Source organism: Cyprinus carpio, chromosome A18 (assembly GCF_018340385.1).
Source record: "Cyprinus carpio isolate SPL01 chromosome A18, ASM1834038v1, whole genome shotgun sequence".
Taxonomy (NCBI): domain Eukaryota; kingdom Metazoa; phylum Chordata; class Actinopteri; order Cypriniformes; family Cyprinidae; genus Cyprinus; species Cyprinus carpio.
This window is the reverse complement of record NC_056589.1, coordinates 24,924,156-24,951,302: the sequence shown is the minus strand read 5'-3', so window position 1 is coordinate 24,951,302 and position 27,147 is coordinate 24,924,156. Positions and strand designations below refer to the sequence as shown.

Below are 27,147 nucleotides of genomic sequence, written 5' to 3'. Positions count from 1 at the left end.
CAACCCATTTATTACAGAGTATAGAAAATTGCTTATATTAATATACTAATTAAATATGTATATTACCACATTATATTTGCATGGTCGAAATTAAACAGCGCAAATTAAAAAGGTCTTTTTTTATTACTAGGGCAGAGATCTTTAATCTAAACCCTACCCCACCAAAAATATTGATATCTTAAATATACGAGATATTAAATTAATGATACATTTTGTAATTCCTGAAGTTAAGCACTGTATGTTCTTAAATAAAACAATAGTTGAGGAGTAAAAAAAAAATATGGTTTTGTGTTTTTTAGCATTTGAATCTTAACATTTGCCGTTTAAAGACAGCCTAAAATGTAGATGACAAACATGACACAGAGAACTTACAGAATTGTCGTCCACCAGCATCAGTCCCAAAAGCGCCGAAGTGTCACCTTTGCCAAGCAAACTCATAAGCAGGGTTATTATAGTTAACTGAATCTAAAAAATAAATAATAATAATAATAATAATAATGTTGCTTGAAATAAAATGAAAGTTAACTGAAAAACATAAACAAAATGCGCCAAAATAAATAAAATTTAAAACAAACAAAAACTATGCAAACATCTTTTAAAAAATTATAAACCACAACACAATGACTAAAATAAAAAAAAATAAAAAAAAACTTTCTGTAACAGTATCTAAAATATACTAAAATAACACCTCTTAGAAACACTTTGGTGACATCAAGCATATAGTATTTTATTCATAAGACCAAATCCATGACAAGGCAGTGAGATTTTTTTTTCATGTTTTTTGTTTTTTCTTTACAAGTTGTAATTTTTAAAGATACAAGATACATAGTTTTGTCATACTGAAGCTGTTTCTGTTATACAGTGAAGGACTGAATTATGTACGTTTTAGTCCAGAACTTTGTATTTCTTGTAATTGTATTTCAGCTACCCAAGCTTAAGTAATCAAGAAGTATTAGATGCTCTGCCTGAATGTGTTAGGGGTTTCACAGCCAACTTGTCACTACAAATTGCTGAAGTGAAGGCTAAAATATTTAAGATATTCATTTACTGTATGAACACACACACCAAAAAAATGTCATGTAACAGTCATAACTAAGGATTTAGAGCTCTGATTTATATTTGTTCATAAATGAGACAAAATTGCTGATTTGACCCATTACATTCAATGATGAATGAGTTTTTGGGCATTTGATGCATGTCTGTTTGTGAATGAAGATCTGAATGACACGGCGGATCTGTTAGAAAGTCAGCGATTGCATGTTATTCCGCACATGGTGACCACACATCCAACAACAGATGAATACCGATGTAAAGCAGATAAAGGAAAGATACAAATACCAATTCAAAGCTATTTATATCTTTTCACCCCATCACAGTTGGCTTTTGGTTGTAAGATTGTTATCGTCGACATTATTATTATCATCTTATTTCTTTTAAATTTACATATTAATCTCAATAACATACTAAACAGAAAGGACACAGCATGGTGATCCTGACTCTAGAATATTTACAGCAATCTAACCAAAAACAAGACACATTTAAAACATAAAACTCCTTCCGTGAGAGTGTCACCGTCACAAATGAACGGGTAACCATGGAAACAGATTGCAGGATGCTGGAGCATACAGTCCCGTGTGCAGGGAACGTTGGGCTGTGTTCAAAATAGCATACTACCATACTATGCATACTAGTATACCCCCAATGCAGTGTGCATGAAAAATTCAGATGTTTTGCCAAAATGTGCAGTATAAAAGAACACAAAGACCAGGATGCTGAATGCTGAATCTCCTTGATTTATTATTTTGACAGACTGATAAATCTTAAGACGGATTTTTGTAATGTAATGAGGTTTACACAGTATGTAGTATGCAGTATGCTAATATTCCACTTCATTCCAAACGCAGCCCTTCATTTCTAGATAATAAAACAGGAAGTTACCTGACAGGGTGTGATGAAAAATATGTAATCTCTTCATAATTTTGACTTATCCATGTACCACATATAGCATCTTGGATAAAATCAAGCCATTTTTAAATAGAACTACACACATTTTCCTGTAATATTACCTGAATGTCTTCACATCATGATTCTGATTGTGAGCTGTTGCATGGCCCTGAATTGCATTCATCAGATTGAATGAGGTAAATATTATTGTAGGTCATTATTGTATGAAGCCAGCAGGGGGATCTGTTCTGTTCAGTCTCAGCAGCGGCGGTCAAGGTCAGGACAAGGGCTAGTTAGAAGTAAGAGAGCTGAGACAAAACAATACACGAAGATTGTTTTCAGATGTCCTGAGCTTATTATATAATCACATGGCATCTACATAAATAACATTCACTTATTCATTGTTTCACAGGACAGAATAAGGGTATTTCATTCTTTAGCGGTTTAATATGAAGCAGTATTTGTCCTGCAAATTAACTGAGCAGTAAATTATCCAGTCCACTGGTAAAATACTCCTGCATTCAGTGTGTTTCCCAATTAATTGGGACAGTCTTTTTACTCATTATGCTTACTGTCTGTAAGCATTGCATCTCTCTGAAATATCTACCTGCAAATGTTGAAAGCATGAGAGGTGGGCTATATCAGGCTTAAACGTGTCATTTCAACCTGACGATCATACAAGACAGCAGACAATGGTAAGTAGAGGGGCTGTCAGGTTTGAGAGCTGGAGAAATATTATCTGACTGAATGCCCAAAGGACTGTGCTATAGCATAGCCAACCGGGTGAATCACACAAAGTCGATATCTGAGTAATATTTTACCCCAAAATTAAATGAAAAATATATAACTTTTATTGTGCACGAAAATAAAGCCTGTTCTGTTTCATGACAATATAGCACATTCCCTCACCTCACTCTCCATTATTATTATTAATGATTTGAATAAATATTGATATGAATGATACAATCATTGTAAGTTATTTATATATAATGGTAATATTTGTAGCACAGCCCTAATTGCATGCCGATTTGAAATAAAAAATATTGTCAGGATGATTTTTGTAACTGTATTACTGAGAATCATCAATGAAAACCAACTAAAAATAAACCCAGAACTAAAACATCTGGATGCATTACAATAATTGTGTGTGTTTAACTGTGATGGAAATGTCACAATGGCAATGTAAATAATTAAAATTATACACAAAACCTCAAAAACTGAAACATCTGGATGAATTACAGTAATTGTGGATGTTAAACATTGATATAAATGTAATGTCACAGTTGCAAAAAATAATCATCTTTCCACAAAATATAATTTCTTAATAGTTTATTGTGATTTTGGGGTCAAATATGCTCCAGATATGACTTGATTAGACTCACCGAACCATCTCTAGATCCATCTACACCCAGCCTGCTGACCTGCAATCCGTCCCACTTTTTCATTCGCAGACAGATGGCGCAGGATATTTGCATACCGTGATGTATTGTAGCATCTGTATTCACCTACAGTCATCTCTATTTGTACAGTATTTACATTGCAGTAAAATCAGAAACGTACAGTAAGCCTTCTACTACATCAGAACAGACAATCTGTAGACCCATCAATGATTCCAGGTCACGTCCTACTGCCCTGTTCTCTTTAGTACAAACCCAGTACAGCAATGTATCAGAATCGGACAAATACATATTTACAAAAAATCCTGGTCTTCAGATTCAAACCTCTGATCGCCTTTTGCTTTTAGACATTGTTAGATCTCCTGTGTGTGTGTGTATGTGTGTTTGTGAGCATAACCCTGAAAGCCATGCAATCAAACATGTGAAGTCATATGTTGCCTTTTCTACACCAGGACTATATATATATATATATATATATATATAATAGTAGAAAAGTTAAAACTGATGTATCCACCCCAAAACCATGTCCCTAATTATATAGTAGAAAAGTTAAATAAACAAGCAATCCATCTCAGTGAAGAGATTAAATTAACTGATAAACATTTAAATAAATAGACAGACCACTAAGAGCCTATATGTAAAGTATTCAGCTCAGTTCATGTCGAGAGAACAAGAGAAACTGAGGAAGAGAATAAAGAGATGAGGCCTATGTTACATTTGAGAAGGCTGCCAGGCGCCTCGTAGTGGCCAAGCCCAGGAACAGACATCTGTCGTGAGGGACAGCCAGTTGCCATGGTTACCCTTTTCCTCCTTTACTCAAGGTAGATATCTTCGGTAGGACAGGCGTATTCTAAGTGCTCCTGGTAGTACTCCTGGAATGCCCGTCTGAAACAAGCACACATGGACATACAGTACGTGATCACAACATACACCTTTGAACATACACCAATTTGTTCACAATAAACCAGGATTTAAATACAAATTTAAATAAGGTCAATTTTGATTTCAAGTCTACTTTAAGCCCAGCACACACTATAACACAGCTAGTCACACCAGCTAACTACATAGCAGGATGCTTTTCTAGTTGCATAAAGTGTGCAAAATAATTTCAACTCTACAGAAAACTAAAGCTGTGAGTCTGTACAAGTGCACAGGTTGATGAGCTTCTCTCTTTTTATCTTTATTTCTTGTGTAATTAACATGATGAAAACAAAGTATCATCATCAAAACATCTTTAGTTTCTGTTCTTTAACTTTTTCCTCTTCATTTCTGTGCTAAATGATAAGGCTATCATATTGTATATGTTCATAAGGTTATATTTATGCATTGTGGCAGAGCTAGCTGCCTCCTGCTGGGGCCCATAACTCGGGTCTACTGTCTTCTCCAAAAGAGAGAAGCTTTAATAATTCACACAGCAGTCTGCTTTGATAATGGTGCAGAGATCGATCACTCGTATTTACTTCTCTTCTCCTCTCTTCTTTTCACCTTGGCTCGCTATTCTCAGTCTCAAAAGATTTTTGTGAATGTTTTTGTGACGTTTAAGTGCATTAAACTCACCCCACACACTCAGCTACATGTCTCATGGAGTCCTGTGAGACGAAGACGTGACATGCAAACCTGTTCAGCATCGGGTGCTTGGTGATGAAACCAAAATAACTACAAAGAGACACACAGAGAGAGGGACAAGTCTTATTTTGACCTGCAAAATCTTCCAAATTGATAAAATGCATAAAGACTTGAAGACTTGTTTTGGGGTTTACTAAAAGAAATAGACAGTGGTAATGTATGCGTGTGTATTTACCAGTTGTTTTTAGGATGACATCCACAGAAGGAGATGTTTTTCATTTGGAAGAAGTGACTACATCTGTCAAACTATGAAAAGAAATGAGAAGAGGAATTATAATAAATATCAAAATCCAAGCAAAATACTGAAATGTATAAATTCTCCTAATGTATACTAAGCATCTATGTATTAAAAGGTTTTCTAATTAAATTCAAATTCATTTACACGAGTTTCAATAGCCAAACAATAAATAAATAAATATAAAAAGGTATATGAGATCACATGACTTGTACATACTCATATCCAGCAGGGCAAAAAAAAAATTATTAAATTTTTTTTTATTGAAAGCTGCACCTTTAAATTTTCTCTCTCTTACCTCCCCTGAAAGGTCATACTCATCATCCAAACTCATGACTAGTTTCACACCCTGCAGGCTTATTTCCAGCTCACAAATAGATGGGGGATGAAGATGCACCGTCCTCTTCCTTGCCATAGCGATCTAAAAGACAAAAAAACTAGTGCTGTCAATCAAAAAAAAAAAAAAAAAATTAATCACACATTATTTCTGAAATTAATCACGATTAATCCCACATAACATTAAAGTTTTTAAACATTTAAATTGCAATAATTACACATGCAATGTTCAAATTAATTACAGAGACAGTATATTTTTAAACATTTGTTAAGTGGCATCTTTTTTGTGACTGAAGGCAAGTATCACTGATACCAATACTACTGAAAACAATTTTTCCCCCTAATATTAAACCATTGACTATAGCCATTCAACATTACAGTATAATTTAGAGCTATCAATTTTAACAATTACACTTTCAAAAATAACAACTTCTAATTTAAGTGAACTTAAAACTATCTTAACATAAGCCTGTTATAATGAATGTCATATTTGGCTACCTATGCCCTTCAGCAAGTAGGAAATATACAGGAATTGAATAAAGTCATCAAACACTAAATTCTAAATTAAACATGGATGAATCCTTAATACTACAGAAGTTATTGATTTCCTCTTTTTTCTTTTGTTCTTTTTATGAACAGACATCTCAGCAGCAGGTTTATTAGGTTATTTTGGCTGCTATTACTTTAAGAGCTGCCGCTGATGAACATGATGTGGATCTGACACAATTAATATTTTCGTATGAGCTGAGAGTTGAATTGGGTGTGTTAAGGGGAGAGTTTTGAAAACCACTGCATTTGAGAGACATGTGACTTAATGTGAATCATATTTAACAAATATTTACATACATGCACAGTTGAAGGCGGCTTTAATCGCCTTTTTTGGTAATTTCGTGACTTAACTGGTGACATAACGACATTGCATGCTCTAAGTTTATTTTGCACTTTAATATGAAATGATATGCAGCACACTGGCGAATTTGTGCGTGCGCCTGTTGTGGTTGTAATGCAAAAATGCAATTCTTGTCAAGAAAAAAGAGACAGAAGCAGCAGTTGTGAGTGGGGTTGCAATCCCTAGCACCGTGTTAAATATTTTTAATGCTATTAAACTGGAAAAATTAATTGCATGCGTTAACGCATTAATTTTGACCGCACTAAAACTAACACATTAGTTCCTGCTTGCATCATATGATGTAACATTGTGCATTCATTAAGTCTCACACAAGTAAAGCACAAACTGATACATTTCCTGTTTATGGTACCTTCTGCATGGCAGCACACAGGATGCCGTTGCCTTGGTGATAAGGAACTTCCACTGAACCCAGGAACTGCACTCGGAAGCTTTCCATCCAAGCAGGGTTCCTCTTCATTGCTATGGAAACACACAGGTCTTTTGTTTGGCCAACAACCTCGTGGGCATAGTACGCTGGGAAAATTCCTCTGGCCCCTGTGCGCATGTTGTACCCACGGTACCAGTAATCATCCTCCTCTTCCTCAACGAATAATGGATCATCAACATCTAACTCCAGCTCATCTGCATGTCGTGGGATGAACCTGCAGCATGAACATTAAAACTTGCATTTGCATTGCTTGCAATAGATATTATGAGCAGTCAATTAACTGTTTTAATAGATATTACAAAAGAAGATTTCGTTGAGAGTTTGTGATTGGACATTAAACCAGACTGGAGCTTTTTATTAGAGCTACTGTAGGTGTTTTAGGTTATAGTGTGGGCAGCATTGCTCACCTGAAGACTGCTCTGTGAGTCTGATCTCTTTCTTCTCCATTTATAGTGCACGAGAAAAGCCCAAAGGACTCTGTGCCTGAAACACACATAATGCAGATGCATTATGTCACTGTATACTGAGATATAAGCCCCAAGGTAGATTCTCTGAGTGTGCATGTGTGTGTGTGTGTCACAGAGTACTGCAAAACTCATTTAGAAGCAGGTCATACAAAATCCTTCATCTTCTGATCTCATCTCATTAGGATTATTAAATATCCTTCCTGTTCAGCGAGACAGGCTCCTAAATTATGTAAAATGATCATCTAAATCTCTAAAACTGAACTAAAAGACCTCAAAATGGATCTGTGAATGGGAGTCAATTAAATTTGGTAATTCTTTCAGTAATATACAACCATTTATTTTGCGTTACCTACTTGTGCATATTTGTGTATTAAACCTTTACAGTAGCTTTAAAAATTTTGCTTTATTAGTCATATTAGTTTAATCGCACAAGAGAGCAAACTATAACAAAGGATGGATTTTTGCCACTAAGAAATCTTTCAAAGAAATCAAAATCAATGGTTCATTCCATACAGTGAAAGTTAATGGGGTCCAAAACAACACTGCACACCGCTGACTTTCGACTTTTGTATGGACAAAAAAAAAACTTTTTTAAAATCATCTCATTTTGTGTACAAGTTTGGAATGAAATGAAGGTGAGTAAATGATGACAGATTTTTGGGTGAACTATCCCTTAACTCTACTGTGCACAATGTTAACTTTCACTTACTGGAGGACCGTGACGTGCTGTTGACAAACACATTGAGGAACTTCTTTGAGAAAGGTAAATCCGCCTCGGGGGAGGAGTCTTCTTCAGAGGAGCTTAACAGCAAATCTGGTCTCATGCCTCCTACCATCTGGCCCTGCCCATAAATGTCTTCATCTTCATCAACAACTTCTTCATCACAGATAGTAGAGAGTCCATCACTGTCCTCACTAAGAACAGAGGTACAGCGCTTCAGGCTCACCAGCTCAAGGGTTGTGTTTTCATCCACCACTAGGGTGTACTTCATTGAATCATATGCCAAGGAGTCATCGATGGGCCGGTCAGAAGTTATGTTCCTCAACTCTCGCACACTTTCGTCAATAGGTGGGGAGCTGTCCAAGTAAGCCTCGTTTCCATAGGGTGAATGTACCTTGTGAAGATCCTCCAGAAAAGGGGAGGTATCTTGCTCATCTTCATCATTATCTGTCGAGTACGTAAGACTGAAACAGTGATTGGTCTGTGCTGTTGGGATGTCCAGCGTAAGGCTGTTTTTGACTTCTGTGATTCGCTGCAAAGTGATCTGATCGATCCGTGTCTCCCGTCCCTCGTCCTTGTCACTGATTATGCTCTCGCTCAAGCTGGGAGACTCCAGCTCCTTCATTCTCTCCATCATCAAGTCATTATTAGGCTCCTCCTCTTCTTCTTTCTGCTTGTTTTTTAAGGAGCTTTGGGATGGGAAGTCCTCCGATTCATAATTCTTTGCCCTCATTTCGAATCCCTCGGTAAAGACGGGTGTAGCATTGCCATATATGGGGTTGCTCATGTACAGACAAGAGTCCGTTCTCTTGCTTTCCTTCTGTCCCTCTTCAGATACATAGCTGGCTTCTCTCTCCTTCTCTTCATCCAGTCTCATCTCTGACTTTTCAGAGGTCACCCCCTGTGACTTTTCTTCAGATTTCTGCTTTTGTGAATCGCAGGCATCCTTCTCATTGAAAGTATCTGTTTCCAGGTCCGATGAGGGTGAAATGGTGTCAGAGATGGAGGCTGAGCGTTTGAGGCACTCTTCTGGGCAGCTGATTGGGTAGGAGCCTTCTGAGATCATCCTGTTGACCAGGTTGCTGAGAAGCCAAGGAGAATCAGAGTTTTCACTGAGCTCGTCCTCTGAATCTGACTCTGATTCTCCTTCACTGTTACCATCATACTCGTCCACAGAGGGCATGAGTTTGGGGCCAACAGGCAAATAGAACGAGCGTTTGAAGCTCTCAAGACTGTGGTCAGGCTCAATCTTCAACAACAGCTGCTGAGAGCCGCTATCCTCACAGGGGACAGCAGGGGGAAGAGTCTCGTCTGGATCAGCCTGGTGCTCATAACCCTGTTCATCGTCTACATTCTGCAGGCCCATCAGAGCTTGGCCATCATCTAGTTGTAACATGTCTGGGCCGGGATCTAGACCTGGTGAAGGTTCTTGTTTAATTGGTTCAGATTGGCCCAGAAGAAGAGAAGCTTTTAGACCTACAATACCACTGTCCTGCTCAGGGTCCAGCTCCTGGTCAAGTTCTTGGTCTGAGGTTGGGGAGCTGGCTTCTTCAATGGAATTGGTGAGGTGTGAGGAACGCCCGCTGCTAGATTCACTGGTCAGGTCCAGCTCTGTCTCCGAGATGGAGGAAATCATGTTACTCGCAAGAGGATCACATGCAAACGCAGCCTCAAGTTCCCCTTCAATATCAGAGTCTGATCCAGGAGAGCTAAGGTCATCGCTGTGGCGGTCTGACTCCGCATAGCGTTTGGCATTCATATCAGCGATACCAGGATCAGAAGAAGGAGAAGTTGTGTCATTTGCAGCAGCAGGTTGACCCAGATGCATGTTTCGAGGTTCGTCCATAGCATCAAGCACATCTGATCGACTGGACGAAACATAGCTAGAGACAGAAATGGACTCAGCTGGTTCAATGCAGGGGAACTCAACGTAAGAAGAGGCCTCAGCTTCCTTGCAGGTTTGATCATAGGTATCCTTACTTATGAAGTCAATGTCAAACTCTTTGTCCAGCTCCTCATCCGATAGCGGAGTCTCAGCATCGTTACCAAGAGGTGCGGTTGAGGACAGACACCTACTGGTGCCATCATTTTCCAGCTCTGGGTCATCAGCGCTCTCTGTGGTCACAGTATAAGTGTCACTGGGTCGAGAGCGGCAAGGTCGACGTTTGGCATGACCATTCAGGTCATGGTCGACCTCAGTGTCAGAGCACTGGGAAGTGCAGTCATCCACTGAGGGAACAAGCTCACTTAGAGTGGATTCCTCAACATCAGGTTTCACCTCATTCGCCTCAGACCCACTTGACAAGTTATGCTGACCAAAGGAGCCTGGTTTGGAAGACGAGAAAAATATAGAAAGAAAAAGAGAGATGGAGGGGAATTTAGATAAGTTGACAAGGAAAGGAGAAAATTAAAAATGTAGTTGGAGGCATCGAATACAAGCAACATCATGGATATATTGTATATTAATTTGGATTAGCCATTAGCAACACAATCAGACTTCTTACCGTATTCTGGTTGCTCTCGTCTGTTGCCTTCAAAGTCATACAGCAGCGGCCTGCCAGGTGACTGATGAAGAACACAATTTCCTGGTGGGTTTGACGGTGTACCATTGGCAGAGCCGGTGGTATCTGGAGCCCCCTGGCATGTAGTAGTTACATGGGAACCATCCTCAAGGCAAGAGTGGTTTGGAGACAAACAACCTAAAATGTTGAGTAAAATTATTAACAATGGGCTACATTTATAGCTACAGAAATGTCAAGAATAGATATTAAACAATAGAATATGATCAGTGACATTCTGATGCAATATTTGTATGAATAGTTTTTTTTTTTTTAAGGTCTATTTTTTGGCCTTTTTGCCTTTATTGTGATATAGGACAGATCAGACATGACAGGAAGCGAAGTGGGAGAGAGAGAAGGGGGCAGGTTCGGGAAAGGTACTCAAGTCGGGATTTGAACATGGGACGCCCGAAGCACAGCAGCGCTGTACAGTATGTCGGCACTCTGCCAACAAAGCTATCGGTGTAGACAATTGTATGAATAGTTAAAGTTTGTATAGAGCTTTTTTTTTTGCAAGCTGTTTATATGTTTTGGAATCTTGGAATCTGTTTTGGAATTCTGTTTTAGATTATTTTATATTATTGTTACATATATAATATATGAACAAACAATTACCCTGTGAAGTCGGGTTTTGAAGAGAATCCTGCCAGCTTGACTTTTGTGGTGCCACATTGCTGTTGTTGTACAACAAATCCTTATAAAAACACAAAAACAAACACACAAAAAAAATATAAAATAATTTTATAAGGTGTGAGTTAGAGGTACCTACAAAAACACACACACACACACACACACACACACACACACACACACACACACATACACATATATATATATATATATATATATTGATTTTGTCAGGTGTGAGTTAGAGGTACCTGTGAAACTGGTGCAGTCAGGTTTAGAGTGGTTGGGCGGCTCTTCAGGGTGCCCAGAGTAGGAGAGGGGGGAGGAGATGCTGATGGTGAGGGAGGGGCATCAGGATCTGCATCCTCTTCTTCTTCCTCATCATCTTCATCTTCATCATCGATCATCTCAAACTCTTGGAAGTCATTTTGGAATGAGCACACTGGGTGGTGGAAATCATTCTTTTCTAGAATTAAGCAGTCCTTTACAAAGAAGACGAAAAGAAAGGAAAGAAAAAATATTTTAAATATTTTACCTGAAAATAATATCTGGTGTAGCACTGTAAAACATTACCATAAATCAATACTGCAGCCTGAAAGAGGTGACTGAATGAACCAGTTAAGAGCAATTATACACAAGAATTCAATATCTGTCTACCATGCATGATTCAGCATGACCTTTTTCTATGCTGTTAATGTTGTGTTCCATCCATTAGTTGGGCCATATGTTCACCCTGGACTGGATGAAGACTTGACTGCTAGCCAGGCCATAATTTCTGAAACGTGTTACTATGTGTTACAGGAACAACAAACTCTATCTTGCAGATATATTTTATGACAAATACAGCATATGTTTATGACTGTTATATTGAAACTAACAGTGAGTTTAAAGGTATATTTTAGATTTAAAAAATAAATAAATAATTGAGGTTGTTACAACAGGAAATAATTTAGGCATCCTTCAGTTGCAATGTATTTACAGGAATGCACTTAGAATTGAAGTCTATGGGACAATTATATTAAAAAAATTAAGGACATAAGGTACATACAATTCTTTATTTTAATTTTAAAATAACAATAACGATAATTGTAAGTGCATTACTAGAAGCTTGTTTTTATTTACCCTGTATATTCCTTTATAGTAATAAAACTAAATGTAGAGCATATACTAAGTGTAGGACAGGACTAGATTTTACCGATCAGTAACTGACTGGTTAGTAAAAAGTGGATGTTACACCAAAACAGAGTCAGATTCAAAGTCAGAGTCGAGTTTAATCATTCACAATGTATAAAGAATGTAAATAGGATGAATTTTAAACAAATTTTGTGTTTAAAAGGGAAAGTGGATGGACTGTGGATGGACTGAACAAAGCTGAGAGAATCATGTCTTATGGGGAAGGGCAGATGGTGATCGATGCTAAAGCTCCTCAGGTTTCAGCACCCTTCCAGGAAAACAAGTCAATGCACTTACATAAGCCTAACGTCTGATATTCACCTCAATTAAGAACGCACACACTAGAGTTACAATTCTGTTTGTTGCCTGGCAAATGTGTGTGGGTGATGTCATTAAAAGTCTCACACTGCATTAGATTCACAATCAGCTGGCACTGCAGGGACCTGAATCTATACGCCATTTCTCCAACCAAATCAATACCCCTAACCAGCAGCAGTCAAACACACTATGACTGATAACCACACTTAGGAGAGAGACATACATGCCATAATGCTGTATTGACGTAGTTCTAGCTGTCCAGCATGAGTTAGTGTATAAATCCTCTGTTGAAACTCGTTGAATCATTCTGATATTTCCAAGGACGAGGCCTCACCCCTGACCAGCACTGATTTACATCCCTGCTCAGAGACAGAGTCAGCATTACACCAGCAAAAAGTGTTCTGCTGAGCCAGCCGAACTCACACAGAAGTCATGAATGAATGCAGTGCTCTCGATGCTGACCGTACAGGCAGAGCAAGAGAGATATGAATAGGACCAAATAAAAGATGCAGTGTTAGAAGGTAAAGGAAACACCATAAGATTGTAAATAGAGAGAAAAGAGAACCTTTAAGAGCACACATACACACAAACACGTACAGCACACACACACATCAGCTGTATACTGCAGTAAATGCAGGAAGGAGGTGGGTCGACTGATGTCTCAGACGAGTATCTATACTAATGCAGAGACATTAACTATAGTACAGCACTGCATAATTGAGGTATCTTGAATAATTCATAACACAACCTATTCATCAGTTCTGAATGAGTCCATCAGTGTTGCCTGATTTATTACAGTTAACCAAAAAAAAAAAAAAACTGTTACATTTTCCAGGTTATCATATCTTGTTTACTTTAAATTAGACATAAAACAAAATATATATTATAGTATATTATTATGAATCTTAATAGGGAAGACCACGGGTAGTTTTCACATTTTCCCCCCCAATACATATTTCTGAAGCTTATGTTTATTTATTTATTTTTTATAAATAGAAGAAAATACATTTTATAAGAAAAGAAAAAAAAGACAAAACGTTGACAAAACATTATGACAGCATGTCCCAGTACTGAAAATCTACCATTTAATGCTCTTAATTTTTTTTTAGTAATTGTAGAAAAATGAATTAAAATATAAAATGTTCAGTTAAAATCTACTTTCATTATACAGTTCATTATCAAATCTCTTGTCTGAATGTATGTCAGCTTTTACTTAAAACCTGAGATAAAGTTCTTGACTTCCCCGTGTATCTATCCATGGTCAACCCTATATATGCAACCCTTTATAAGATTCCAATAATAAAATACTAAATAATAAATAATAATAAATACAAATAATAATAACAATAATAATAATAATAATAATAAAATCCAATAAAGCAAATGAAAAAAGATCCAATAATAAAATACTGTAGAAGCAGAAATAAAGGTCTATACAGTGTTAGCAGTAGTAGTTCTGAGCCACAGTGCCACTCAGTTTAACAGATTGCAATGTGATGTTACCAGCTAATAATTTCCACTGTATACATGAGTTAGAAAGCAGATGTGTCAGAAATGCACAATAAAATGTATATAAAACAACAAACACGTACTGAATATTCTCACACACACACACACTCTCACTCTCACACTCTCTCTCTCTCTCTCACTCTCACTCTCTCTCTCTCTCTCTCTCTCTCTCTCTCTCTCTCTCTCTCTCTCTCTCACACACACACACACACAGAGTTCGACAAGAAAAACATCTCACCCTCTTGTCTTTGATCTCTTATTATAAGAAGTTTGGACAGACACTAAGATGACACATCTCATGCTGCTTAGCTATTCCCTCTCTCTCTCACACACACACACACACACAGTCATCAAACACTATAATTGCAGATTTAACCCTGAAACATGCACTTAAGTTCTACACCAGTGGGCCTTAAAGATGGTAAGAAATCAAAATATATCATTTTGGAATTAGCAATGGAAGTGTGGGATGAGAAATAAGATAAGATAAGACTATAAAAATAATCCTACACACAACAGCATTTTAAGGTTAAAAAAACCTGACGAATGTCTTTAAATACAACATCTCAACAATATTGTGAGGAACGACTGACAAATGTTCTAAGATGTGCATTTATTTTCAGGGAAATGCACAGCTAAAGTAGTTCCAGGCAGGTTTTGACCGCATTACATGTCCATTTCACTTTGCCAAATGATTTCAGTTATTTCAAATGTGCTTACAACAGAAAAAGAACCAAAACCAACAACGAAACTGACCAAGCAAATAAATACAGTAGACAACAAGATAAAACGACAAATTATTCCATCAATCAAAACTGACCATATTTAATTAGTGTGAGCACATTATTAGGGCCTGCGATTCTAATATATGTATGTATGTAAGAATATCCAAGTTAGAAATAACTTGCAATCTTTTCAGCTATCTTAATAAGGGGTGCACAGCTAGGGAACATTTTTTATCATAAAAATTAAATTAATGAAGATCCTAATTACATTCATGATGTGCTCTTCTGAAACCAATATCAAGCACTTTTTTTAATAATAAAAAAAGAATTGTTTATATCAAAACTTTCTTCCTAGTCTTAAATTCCTTTTCTTTTCTTTTCTTTTCTTTTCTTTTCTTTTCTTTTCTTTTCTTTTCTTTTTTTTTCCTCTTTCTATTCACTTAAGCCTACAAAGTTGAAAACCCAAAAGGTGACAATCAAATCACTACATGATTTTAAGCTATATATTCTGTTTCATTATGAAATATGTTACATTACGTAAGTTAAATATGTTGTGATTGCCGTTTCATGTAGTTTTTCCAATACTGCACACTCTGCTTAGTTACCGTTCATCAACAGCATACTGTAATATGAAACCCCAGAAACCCAAATCTGTTAAATGTAACGTTACTCTGAGAGCCGGAGCTCTGTGTGAAAGAATGAATAATCCATGAAGAAAGTGAGAGAGAGGGTGAGAAAGCTGAAGAGAGGGAGTGAGAGTGTTTGGAAGGATGGAATTGATGGCTGGAAATGATTTGTACAAGAATCATTCTAGAAATGTTAATGTCAAAATGTCACAATCGTTTCTTACTGGCACAATGCACACCGCCAAAATGTATTTATCTATATTTTACAGCATGTGTGTAGGTGTGTTTTTGTCATGAGATATCTGTTATGGAATGTCAAAAACTGATTCAAGCAGCAAAAGGAAAATTACACAAATATGAACACCTATTACTATACTAAATTGTGGACTCTATGAACAGAAATCACAGAAATAAAAATAATGCTTTCACATAAGGCATTAAAGGAAAAATGGATAAAACAAAAATCTGCAAAACAGATTTTTTAAGAGATAACCAGATGAGCGGTCTTCACTAGAGAGGTGAGTCTGATATACAGTATCTCTTCCTTTGTAACTGCAGAACTTTAATCTGTTACTAGAGAAGTAGAAGAACACCATATTTTTAGATTTTACAAAGATTTTTTCTTTCTGAAAAGATCTGTTACGCAGCCAGCGAAAGCTCACTGAGCTTTGTCAAATAGTAGGCAAATAATGTCAAATAGTATAAAAAGTACAAATATCGTTTCTATCCCTGTTACGTCAGGAACACATCCGCATGGTAAAAAAATCGGCATTACAATCAGTTCACAAATATAAGCTCCACCTCCTTAGTTACTGTTGCTAACCTATCAAACATTCCTAGCAATTGCATATTTTTTTTCAGTCACCAAAAAAGGCTACCGTATGCCACGAAAGGCTACATATGAAAAGTGAAATTGGACAAATTAGATTTTTGATTGAGAATCAAAGCAAAAACTTATCACAGATAACAAATAAGATTTTTTAATTTTTTAATTTACAATTTATGTAAAAGGGTTCAAATAATATTATTTATTACTATTACTATTTATTTATTTTTTACATTTCTTTAAATGTTCAATTGAAAAAACATAATAAGAAGAGTTAAAAGGATATTTCTTTTTTTCTCTCTCCAAAATCACATAAAAATGTGTATCACTAGTGATGAAACCTCAAAGCAATACTAATATGAAGTTAATACAACCAATGAAATCTATAAGAATATTTCCAAACCTTCAACTATTGTCCGTAAAAACCTTGAAGGTTTCTTATGTAACTGCTCTTAGTGGCACATTGGAGGCACAGAGGATGTCTTCCCTGATTTCGTAGTCTTTAGTTGTATACACAAGGGACAGGCCCTTCAAACACGATGCAGTGTTGCTTTCACGTGACATAATCCTGTGTAATGTGTGTGCTGAATTAGAGCTGCTAACTGTGACAAAAAAAAGAAAAACTGTAGCCTGACACACTAGATGGACTCTGCCGCCCACTTTGAGATCAACCAACCAATCAATAAATGACCAGCCTATGGACCGTCTAATCACCATCCAGAACCAACTAATCAGTCTGCCTACATACTGAACAATCTGAGGTCACTGCATGCTATGATGCCCACAGACTGCAAATGTGTGGATCGAATCACTGCATTTAAATCACTTTGACACACCAAAGGTACATGAGGTGTTATAATCAAAGCAATACACAAATGTTTGAACATTTTGCAGAGAACACAAGCAGAAAAAAATCAGGAGCAGTGTGAGGAAGAGGAAGTGGTTTTGTTGTAATAGGACTGAGGTGCAGAAAGCTGAGAAGAGAGCTCTGCATAGAAGCAAACTTCACTGGGTCACCAGCCCTTCTACTGCAGCCGTGGCACACCGCCACCGCAATAAAACATTTACAATCCCTCAATGCAGCTGGCACACACAGTATCAAATACAAATATTTCCACAATCACACTCCTACATTTGGGTGTTTTACAGTAGTTCAGTATAAATTAATGTTTTCGTTCCATTGGATGTTTACATTCAGAATTCAACTGAGAATGTTTTTTTAAAGGTAAATCCTGAATTTGTGTTGAATTTGAATTGACGTAGCAAACAGGACACAGAACTGCATCAAAAATCTGAATGTACTGTAAGTGAGTAGAATAGAGTATGGAAGTAGAACTGATTCAAAGTAATTGAAATTCAGAGAAATTACAAATAACTAAATATAAAATAAAAAATTAAAAAATTAAAAATTAAAGAAATAACAAATAACTTTGAATCGTGACTTTTTGGAAAACATTTAAAAAGTGTTAAAATTGAAGGTTTATAGGCATTACTGGCAGATGGAAAGGTGGGTGGATGGATGATGGACCGAGAGACGGACAGACAAGACAATAATGACAGAGAGACAGATGGAACAAGATGATAGATAGATAGACAGATAGATAAGATTAAATAGACAAAAAAATAAATAAATAAAAAAATAAAATAAAATCATGCATTGTAAATGGTTGATACCTTTTCATAAGGGTCAGAGTCGTAGTTGAGACCTATGCCACAATCATCTGTGATTTCAGACAAATCTTCATCATCAAACTCTTCCAGACTGATGTCATGAGCCGGCCTGCAAACAGAAACAAAATAATGAACACAGCAGTTCTCCCATTATTTGAAATACTCATAAATAAAATCATGATTTTCTTTAAATGTACTAAAATCAGCAGGTTTGTGTGAGGGTTAGGAAATAGAATCAGCTCTGTATGTATGTGTGTGTGTGTGTGTGTGTGTGTGTGTGTGTGTGTGTGTGTGTGTGTGTGTGTGTGTGTGTGTGTGTCCGTGTCCGTGTCCCTGTGGAAGTCTGATCTGAAATATGAGCTGCCAAGACATGTCAGCTGATTACACACACACACACACACACACACACACACACACACACACACACACGCAGGTAGCTAACCTAAGAAATCCACAAGGTCACTCAGATTAGCACTCTCTTTCATATGCACACACACACACACACATTCACAAAAACACATACACAGAAGCACAACACCAGCTAAGACATGGCCATCACACCTTTAGACAACATAACTTCTCTCTTCCACCATCCTCGTTCATTATTGATAAGTGGGTTAGCATGCTGCTAAATAAGGCCAGCTTCTGTTTTGCCTTATTTGGCTCTGCTTTGGCTCAGCAAAATGCATTAACCCGGATTCTGGTGTATGCTAGCTGCTAACGCAGGGACGATTTCATCTCAGCTGAGCTCCACTCAGCTGACAGCAGTGCTGCAATGCAGCTTTTCACAGTCAGAGCGCCACAATCACACAGATCTGTAATGTATGGAGGATTCAAGACAGAACAAGAGAAAAGGGGAGGAGGAGAGAGACCTGTTTACTGGGTGCCCTTGTTTAAAAATATTGATATTTTTTAATATATCTCTGGAATCAGAAGGCCATGTTGTTATGCTTTAATTAGTAAGTGATACAGCTATTAATCTACTAATATTGCTACAAAAAGAACTTTAATAGTTAACAGAGGATGAAAACTATGACATAGGATGATACACGTTATATAAAGGTTAGTTCCGGCTCTAAAATCTGATTGGATGTGCCACTTTCACAGCTGTTGCAAAAAATTCTATATATCTGTGACTGTCAGTATAATCCAAAAAAAAATTATGCAGGATAAATAAACAAATAAATACATATTATTTTATTAATGAATGAATTGACATGGTTGGAAACGTTTTCATACTTGATCAAAGACCTGCATTGAGCTAATCATGTAATTTAAGAAGAAATGGAATATTTAAATAGAATAATAGAAAACAAATAAAGTAAAACTGACTACACTTTGTCATTTATAAGGAGGCAGTTCCCGCCATATTTTGTGTGTATAAGCCCGTTTCAATTTGTAAACCAATATCATCTATGCACATCATAAAAACAGCTTCATGTGGGCAAACGTGATTTATACTGTGATGAAATAATTCCTGATTCCAGCTTTTGCGCATTTGTGTTGTTTTTGTCTGTTAATGTATTCTATGATCATCTCCGCTGGAACTCATATCCTTTTTACTCACAAGACTCATTTAAGTGAATCACATTCATCAATAATGAGTCATTTTGTTCAAGGTTTATATCAATGTTCATGCTATTCCCGGTTGTTGTGAAAACTGCTGAACTATTCTGACAAAAATGTGACCCTGGACCAGTCATAAGGGTCAATTTATCTAAATTGAGATTTATACACCATCTGAAAGCTGAATAAAAAAGCTTTCAATTGATGATCTGGAATCTGAGGGTGCAAAAAAAACAAAATACTGAGAAAATCACCTTAGTTCTTAGCAATGCATATTACTAATCAAAAATTAGGTTTTGATATATTTATGGTAGGGAATTTACAAAATCCATCACGGAACAGCATCTTTACTTAATATCCTAATGATTTTTGGCATAAAATAAAAATCGATAATTTTGACCCATACAATATTTTTTTTGGCTATTGCTACAAACATACCCCAGCGACTTAAGACTGGTTTTGTGGTCCAGGGTCACAAATGTTACCAGCCCTCTTCTAAGAACCACAAATCATTTCATCAATAAAGTATACCTCCAAAACAAATGCTAAACCACAATCTGCATTTAACATGAAGCCTTACAAGCACTACAAACTCTATTTAACGACTCCATTTCAGAAGTCTTACTATAACATCTGCACCTGCACTGTAAAATGTTTTGTCATTTAACTTAAAAATATACTTCATGTGATAGAGAAAGAGAGACAAGTTTAAAGATTAAGATTACACTTAAAAATATACAGTATGTATTTAATAACACTGAATCAACCTGAAAACATATCGGAAAATTGTTCAAAGTCAAACAGCTGTGGAAATGCTTCAGTACCCTGTCTGTCAAACCCTGATGCACAGCACAAGGGAAATCAAGTGTGTAGAATCTCATCGCGTGTGCTGACCTGTGGGTCAGATTCCAGATGAATGAACAGGAGATGGCCTGGATTAATCCGGGATGACAGGCTATTGTTGACACTGGCAACAGAAAATGGCAACCCTTATTCTACTGGAGCAAAACAGAACCATACTGGAAAGGTGAACCAAGACTAACTATTTCTCACCTCTAAGCAGGAAGTGAGTGGATTTTTTTCATGCTTCTAACAAGCTGTGTTTGCTTTTCTGTGACTTAATAAAGCAAAATCATTGATGATTTTCTTTTACCCAGATGCTCCAAAAAGTCTCAAACTTTCTGAAAAGGAAAATATATACAATGTTAAATGGATAGTTCACCCAAAAATGAAAAATCTACCATCATTTACTCATCCTCAAGTTGTTCCAAACTTTCTTCTGTTGAACACAAAATATTTTGAATATATTTTGTATTTGAAGAATGTTTGTAACCAGTTGCTGTTAACAAATTACTATGGAAGTCAATGGCTACCAGCAACTTTTTGGCTACTGACTTTAATATCTTCTTGTGTTCAACAGAAGAAGAAAAAATCATAAAGGTTTGCAACAACATTAGGGTGAGTAAATAATGACAGAATTATAATTTTTGGGTAAACTAACAATATGGTTCAGCTTAACAATCTCTGAGTTTGGAAAAGCTTCCTGAAAAAGCTAATACTTCTCTAACCTCTGTCAACCTGCCATCCTAATCAGAGCACCATTTACAGGAATTTCAGTGCTCAATACATTTCTACATGAGCCTCTAATAACCCTCCCATGAGATAGAACATGGGAGTACAGAAATAATCCCACATCCACGAGAAAAACTTCCAGGATCCAGACAGTGGATTTTGTGCTTTGAAGATGCTCTTTAATGAGCTTCTGTTTAATCACTGAAATATCAGAGGGTTTAGAGGAATGTCACTCCACTGAGCAAGTCAACCCCAGTGTGTGCATGTGTGTGTGTTTCAGGGTACAATGCCACTTCAACGCCTCACACGTTTAAACACACACACACACAAAAGAATCTTCAAAAAACAGATCTACAGCAGGTCTCTATTTCCATGCTCTGATCTAACCTGTGGCTTGACGGCAGACGGTACAGGAGCTCCTGGGAGAAGCAGTGCTCTAGACTCAGAACCACTCTATGATATTAGTTACAGACTCACAGTGATTCATGAATTATGAATGAGTTCACAAAAACCAGATCTAGCAGCAGTTCTAATGATGGGATGCATCTACAAACACATTCATCTTTGCATATGAACCTACAGTAAGTGGCGAGATATTCAAAGTCAGTTTTACCTCATTAAAAGTGTTTTATGCAAAAAAAAAAAAAAGTAAATACTCAATTAAAGGAACCAGAATATCTTACAGATTGGGGTAGTCTTCGAGTCACCTAGCAACCACCCAAAGTGATCTAGCAGTGCCCCAGCAACCACCCAGAACACCCTAATAACTGCTTTACTATGCACAAAACACCCTGTAAAACCACAGAGCAACACCCTAGTAAACACCAGAACACCCTAATAACTGCTTTACTATGCACAAAATACCCTATAAAACCACAGAGCAATGCCCTATAGCAACCACTCAGAACAAGCACCCTAGCAAAACATAGCAATGCCCTACCAACCACTCAAAACATCCCAGTAACTGCATTACTATGCACAAAACACCTATATTTTAAACACAAATATTTTGGCAATGGCAAATGACACTAAAAACTCCTCATAGCACCCTAGAATCGAGACCCTCGCAACTACATTTACAACACCCAGTAGCCTGTAACCATCCAGGCATTGCGTTACGACCAAGGTCGCAAACATGAAAAAAAACATTCAAAGCAGTTTAGTAACTACATAGCAACACCTTGGTGACATTTCAGCATGAGCAAACACTATGTGTTCTGATGATAAGGAATGGATTATTTATTGTTAAATAAATTAAAAAATATGTGAGCGAATAGGCGAGATGATTAACTTTAAGTCACAGCGACAAAAAGACTTAGTACTGTATGTCCCATCTCCAGGGCTGCTGATGGGATGTTATTTACATAATTAATCAAAGACGAAACACCTGTTTTCTCAATGAACTCTTAACCTCTCCATACACAGCCTCATCAATCTTATAAATGAAGAGATTATCTATTAAGATTCTTTATTGATAACCTCAATTATTTCGATGGCTCTTCATGTTTGACTGTTTCCCAAAGCCCAATTCTTTGCTCTCTCATCTTCCCAGCAACCACCAGTTGGCCGCTCCAAACCCGTTAATCCTAATTACAAAAGGTGGGGCATGCTTTAGGCCCTGGGGGACACACGTATGCTGTCAATCATTGGCTGTTGCCATAGTAGCTGTGCTGTGCAAGGGGTGATGTCACACCATTAACAGAACACCACTGAGACACACTGCAGGTTAAGTAGGGTGAGGTCACCTCTGCAGCTGTCACCATGACAACCAAATCCCACCAGAGATGGGCTTAATGTGCTGAATCATGCATCTATTCACCAAGCTGGTTTGTTTTCAAACAATGGTAACTTCTAGAATGTTGCATGCACTAAAAAAAATCAATACATTCCAAATGCAATAACAAGTCAGATAAGTGCAAAATAAAATAACAATATAACTATGAGAAACTACCTAAACAGTGATTTTTAATGTATTTGATTTCAGCTAATAATAAACAACCATAACATACTGTAGACTACAGACAACTTTCCTTCAGACATGCATTCTTGTTCTTACTAGGGCTGTGTGATATTGACAAATATATTGCTAATATATATATGGATTTTTTTCTCTTTTTTCCCCATAACAATAATTAAACGTTTTTGTTGTTGCTGTTGTTGTTACCAACTGTGTTTTTGGTCTGGTACTGGTTTAGGCCTGTAATGGATAGATAAATAAATATGACACTAAAACCACAAGTAGGTGGCGGCAAGTCTCTTCATCTTAATGAGTGATTCATTAAAGTGCCCAAAATATTGACAATCAAAAAATCAAAAAAAAAAACACTTTTGAAAGCTAAAAAAAAAAAAATTCATTCAAGGTCAAAAAACACTTTCATTGTTTTATAATATGCATTTAATTTTTACCTTATTTGCTCAATGACTTCCAAACCCCTCTTTTGCGTAATGCTAATCTGCGGTGATTGGTCCAATTGGTCTAATTTTAATTACATCATGTTTGTGAGCACAGTGCTGCTTTGTTTACAGCATAACCAGGGAAACCGCTATTTTTACCGCTCCAAAACCAGCACCTAATGGCAAAGAATGAATTTGCATTTTCATTCAGACCAATGCGAAGTGACCAACAAGTGGGCGGGCAATATGCTAATGTTTCATGTTGACATCAACATGAAACGGCTTGGGATTCGTTTTAAAAACGACTCGTTTCAATGATTCAGAGTCGACTCTTTCTTTTGAGAGACAATAACTTTATACACGGTGCACTTTCAGATGTAAAACTTTGCACAATGTTTTCATTCACTTAGAACTGTGTTACACTCTGTATGAAAGGTAATTTAAAAAAATTCATAATAAGGGCACTTTAAATCATTAGTTCAAATGCTTCTTTCAAACTGGCTGACTCGAACGCCTTTATGAACGGATCACTGAATCATTGATTCAAATGAATCATTCAAAAACAGATTCGTTGAGGCAAAAACAGACAATAAAACAGACAATATTTGTGTCTAAAATGTAACTAACTCAGTATTAATTTATTTGTTGAACTACTGTGTAAAATCAATATCATTCGTGATTGCACTCATACACTGATATTCGTGAAAACGGCATTCTTGTGATATTACTCGACTATATCATATGTCTTCATCCCTGCTCCTGGGGACCCAGAGTTCAGCTCCAACCCTAATCAAACACACCTGAACCAGCTAAACAAGGTCTTCAGGATCACTTGTTTCAGGCCAGGTGCGCAGAAGCTGGTGGGAAAAAAACTTTGCAGGACACTAGGTCCCCAGGAGCAGGATTAAAGACCTATGAACTATATCATATCTTATAAATAAATAAATAAATAAAAAACATACAGGGTTATTTTTTGCTTTCATAACTTGAATTATATAACCATTCTAACCACATTTTAGCTTCATCATGCAGTGAATGCATTTGGACTGGTTAATTTTTTTTTTTTTTTTTTTTTTTTTTTTGAGTGACATACTGTCAGCTTGCATATAATTAGAACAACAATTACGATGTTATCACTGTAAATACTGAACACCCCAGTTCTGCTTCTAAAAGACAAAGAAGATGAATTGAGAATTAAGGGATACTAATAAAGCAAAACCGCAGGAAGCTCACTCAGTATAGACTTTTACACAGTACTTGACTGTACGTGTCTGCATTAATTATGAGAAAAGGAGTAGAAAAGGAAAAGACAGAACAGTAAATGAGGAGACAGAGGGAGAGAGAAATGAGCAAGACAAAGGTTAGACGAGTCATGAGAGATTTTGCAAAAGACTAGCTAAAATTTTTAGAGAAAAGGACAAAGGATAAAGCCACTGATATGTTTCTTTATGGTTGGGTGAATATTTAGAACTTTTATCTCTAGAATAACTGATTCTGATTGGTTGACTGCCACATTTGGTCAAATATTGTAATATACATATATTGTGCATATACAGTGTTTTTCCAATCAAGTATGAATTCAATTTGTTTACTTAACTTCAGTGTATCTGGCCAGAACAAACACAGCAGGGTGTCAATTTAAATTTAAGTCATACTACACCACTCAAAGATATGTTATATAACGGCTCATGCTTCAAAAATCATTTCTAAGAGCATCATATGTGACATCAGACTTACAGCAAAACAGCTGAAATTTAGTTAAGGTGAACCTTTCACTACAATCAATATTCTGATTACACACGCTAATTAGATTACAGGTAGGTCACCAAACATTCTCATATGCTATATATGATATGATAATGTCATGTGATCATACTGTACCGCTAATCAGCATTTTAATTATATTACAAATAATAGCAGATCTTTTGAACTTTGTATTTATGAAAGAATGTGATCACAAGCTGATTTTTTAAGGATCATGTGAAGGATCATGTGACTGGAGTAATGATGCTGAAAATTCAGCTTTGCCATCACAGCAATAAATTACATTTTAAAATATATTAAAACAGAAAACAGTTCTTTTAAAAAATAAATAAACTTATGAACCCCAAACTTCTGAACGGTAGTGTATATGTCATTTACACTTTACTAAGTATTGCATAGTAACTGCTTTTTTGTTTTTACCTACATGTCAGACTTCCCTTGCAACCAGCAGTAATATTCTAACTGAAACCAAGCAGATGTTTGCTGCCAAACATAAAACATTCATTTTCAGAAGCCGCTCCAGCATGCACACACACAAACATTTTCATAGAATTTCTGTATATCAAAGGGAGCAGCTGTAGACTTACATAAACAGCTTAAGGAGAGGTTGCTTTCATGAGTGTATTCTTCACTGCATTAGTATGTTTGTGTGTTATGTGTGTCTCATTCAGCCCCTATATAGTGTCTATTTGAGACAGGGGCGTTGCACAAGATCCCGGGCCCTATGCATAGGCAGTACTGATGGGCCCCCATGCCCCACCCCATGAAAATATCCATGTAAAATAAAATATATTCCAGACTTTTCAAGGGCCCTCTCTTCCTTTGGGGCCCTGGTAATCAGTACTGGTTTTACCCCCAGTCCGACGCCCCTGATTTGAGAAACCTTTAGGTTCTGTAGAGAGCATCAGCCCTGAGACAACAATGTATTACCTTAGAGTACTGCTGAGCCATGTGTATTACACACACACACACACACAGAGAGAGAGAGAGAGAGAGAGAGAGAGAGACACTATGCTCCCTGGCCAGTGGAAATCCATTCTACAATTCAACCCACACACCATATGAGAAATGGGAAAATCCCTTCTTCTATGTACTAATGCTTCACATTTTTTATATTTATTATTATTACTTTTTTTTACATTTTTTTTTTTTTTGAAGTTGCAGTTAAAACAAAAATTATTGGAGTAGGTTTTACATGAAAATACTATTTATGTCTTACAACTTAGAAAATTCATGGTTAATTTAGTGTTACTTGCCATTCCATTTTGTTATTATTTGTGAAATTTACTAGCAATTTCTAAGTGAAAATTGATTTTTTCATAGTACAAAGTATTTGTGATGTCAATCATAAACATTGCTGGTACTGACAAACAGAGAGGCAGAGATGTAATGCAGTGTACAAATGTGTACAATGTGCAAAGCCTTTTTATCATTCCAGTAACGCTACTTCAATCTGAAGAGAGAGTTTTAAGTTTATCTCTTAAAACATCATCCTGAGGCATTAAAGAATGCAGACCGCAGCCCATTATTTCTACTCTTAGAGATGACAAGTTTATGGGAGGACAAGGAGAGGATACAAACCCACAATTCCATTGTAAAATAAACAATGAGAGAAAAAGGATTACAAAAATGAAGATTAAGAGAAAAACAGCTAGAAAGAAAAAGAAAGAGGGGTACATCAATTTGAGCTGACAACAAAACCATCGCATTTGCTTTTGAAACCTGTCAAAGACCTATTCCAGCATGTGACTTTAG

At 36.6% G+C, this 27,147-nt stretch overlaps 1 protein-coding gene across 1 annotated transcript in view; it reads right to left on the bottom strand.

Annotated features, from left to right (window-relative positions):
* Window positions 1-706: 706 nt before the first annotated feature.
* Window positions 707-27,147, bottom strand: part of LOC109109449 (C-Jun-amino-terminal kinase-interacting protein 2-like) — a 28,416-nt gene continuing 1,975 nt past the window's right edge. The window contains exons 2-12 of the mRNA XM_042775606.1: window positions 18,100-18,205; window positions 11,500-11,730; window positions 11,237-11,315; window positions 10,568-10,762; window positions 8,052-10,388; window positions 7,283-7,358; window positions 6,798-7,089; window positions 5,501-5,623; window positions 5,143-5,213; window positions 4,899-4,997; window positions 707-4,226 (exon numbers count right to left, since the gene is read on the bottom strand). Coding sequence (XP_042631540.1) covers window positions 4,154-4,226; window positions 4,899-4,997; window positions 5,143-5,213; window positions 5,501-5,623; window positions 6,798-7,089; window positions 7,283-7,358; window positions 8,052-10,388; window positions 10,568-10,762; window positions 11,237-11,315; window positions 11,500-11,730; window positions 18,100-18,205 — 3,682 coding nt within the window. The 3' untranslated portion in view covers window positions 707-4,153. The remainder of the gene's footprint in view (window positions 4,227-4,898; window positions 4,998-5,142; window positions 5,214-5,500; window positions 5,624-6,797; window positions 7,090-7,282; window positions 7,359-8,051; window positions 10,389-10,567; window positions 10,763-11,236; window positions 11,316-11,499; window positions 11,731-18,099; window positions 18,206-27,147) is intronic.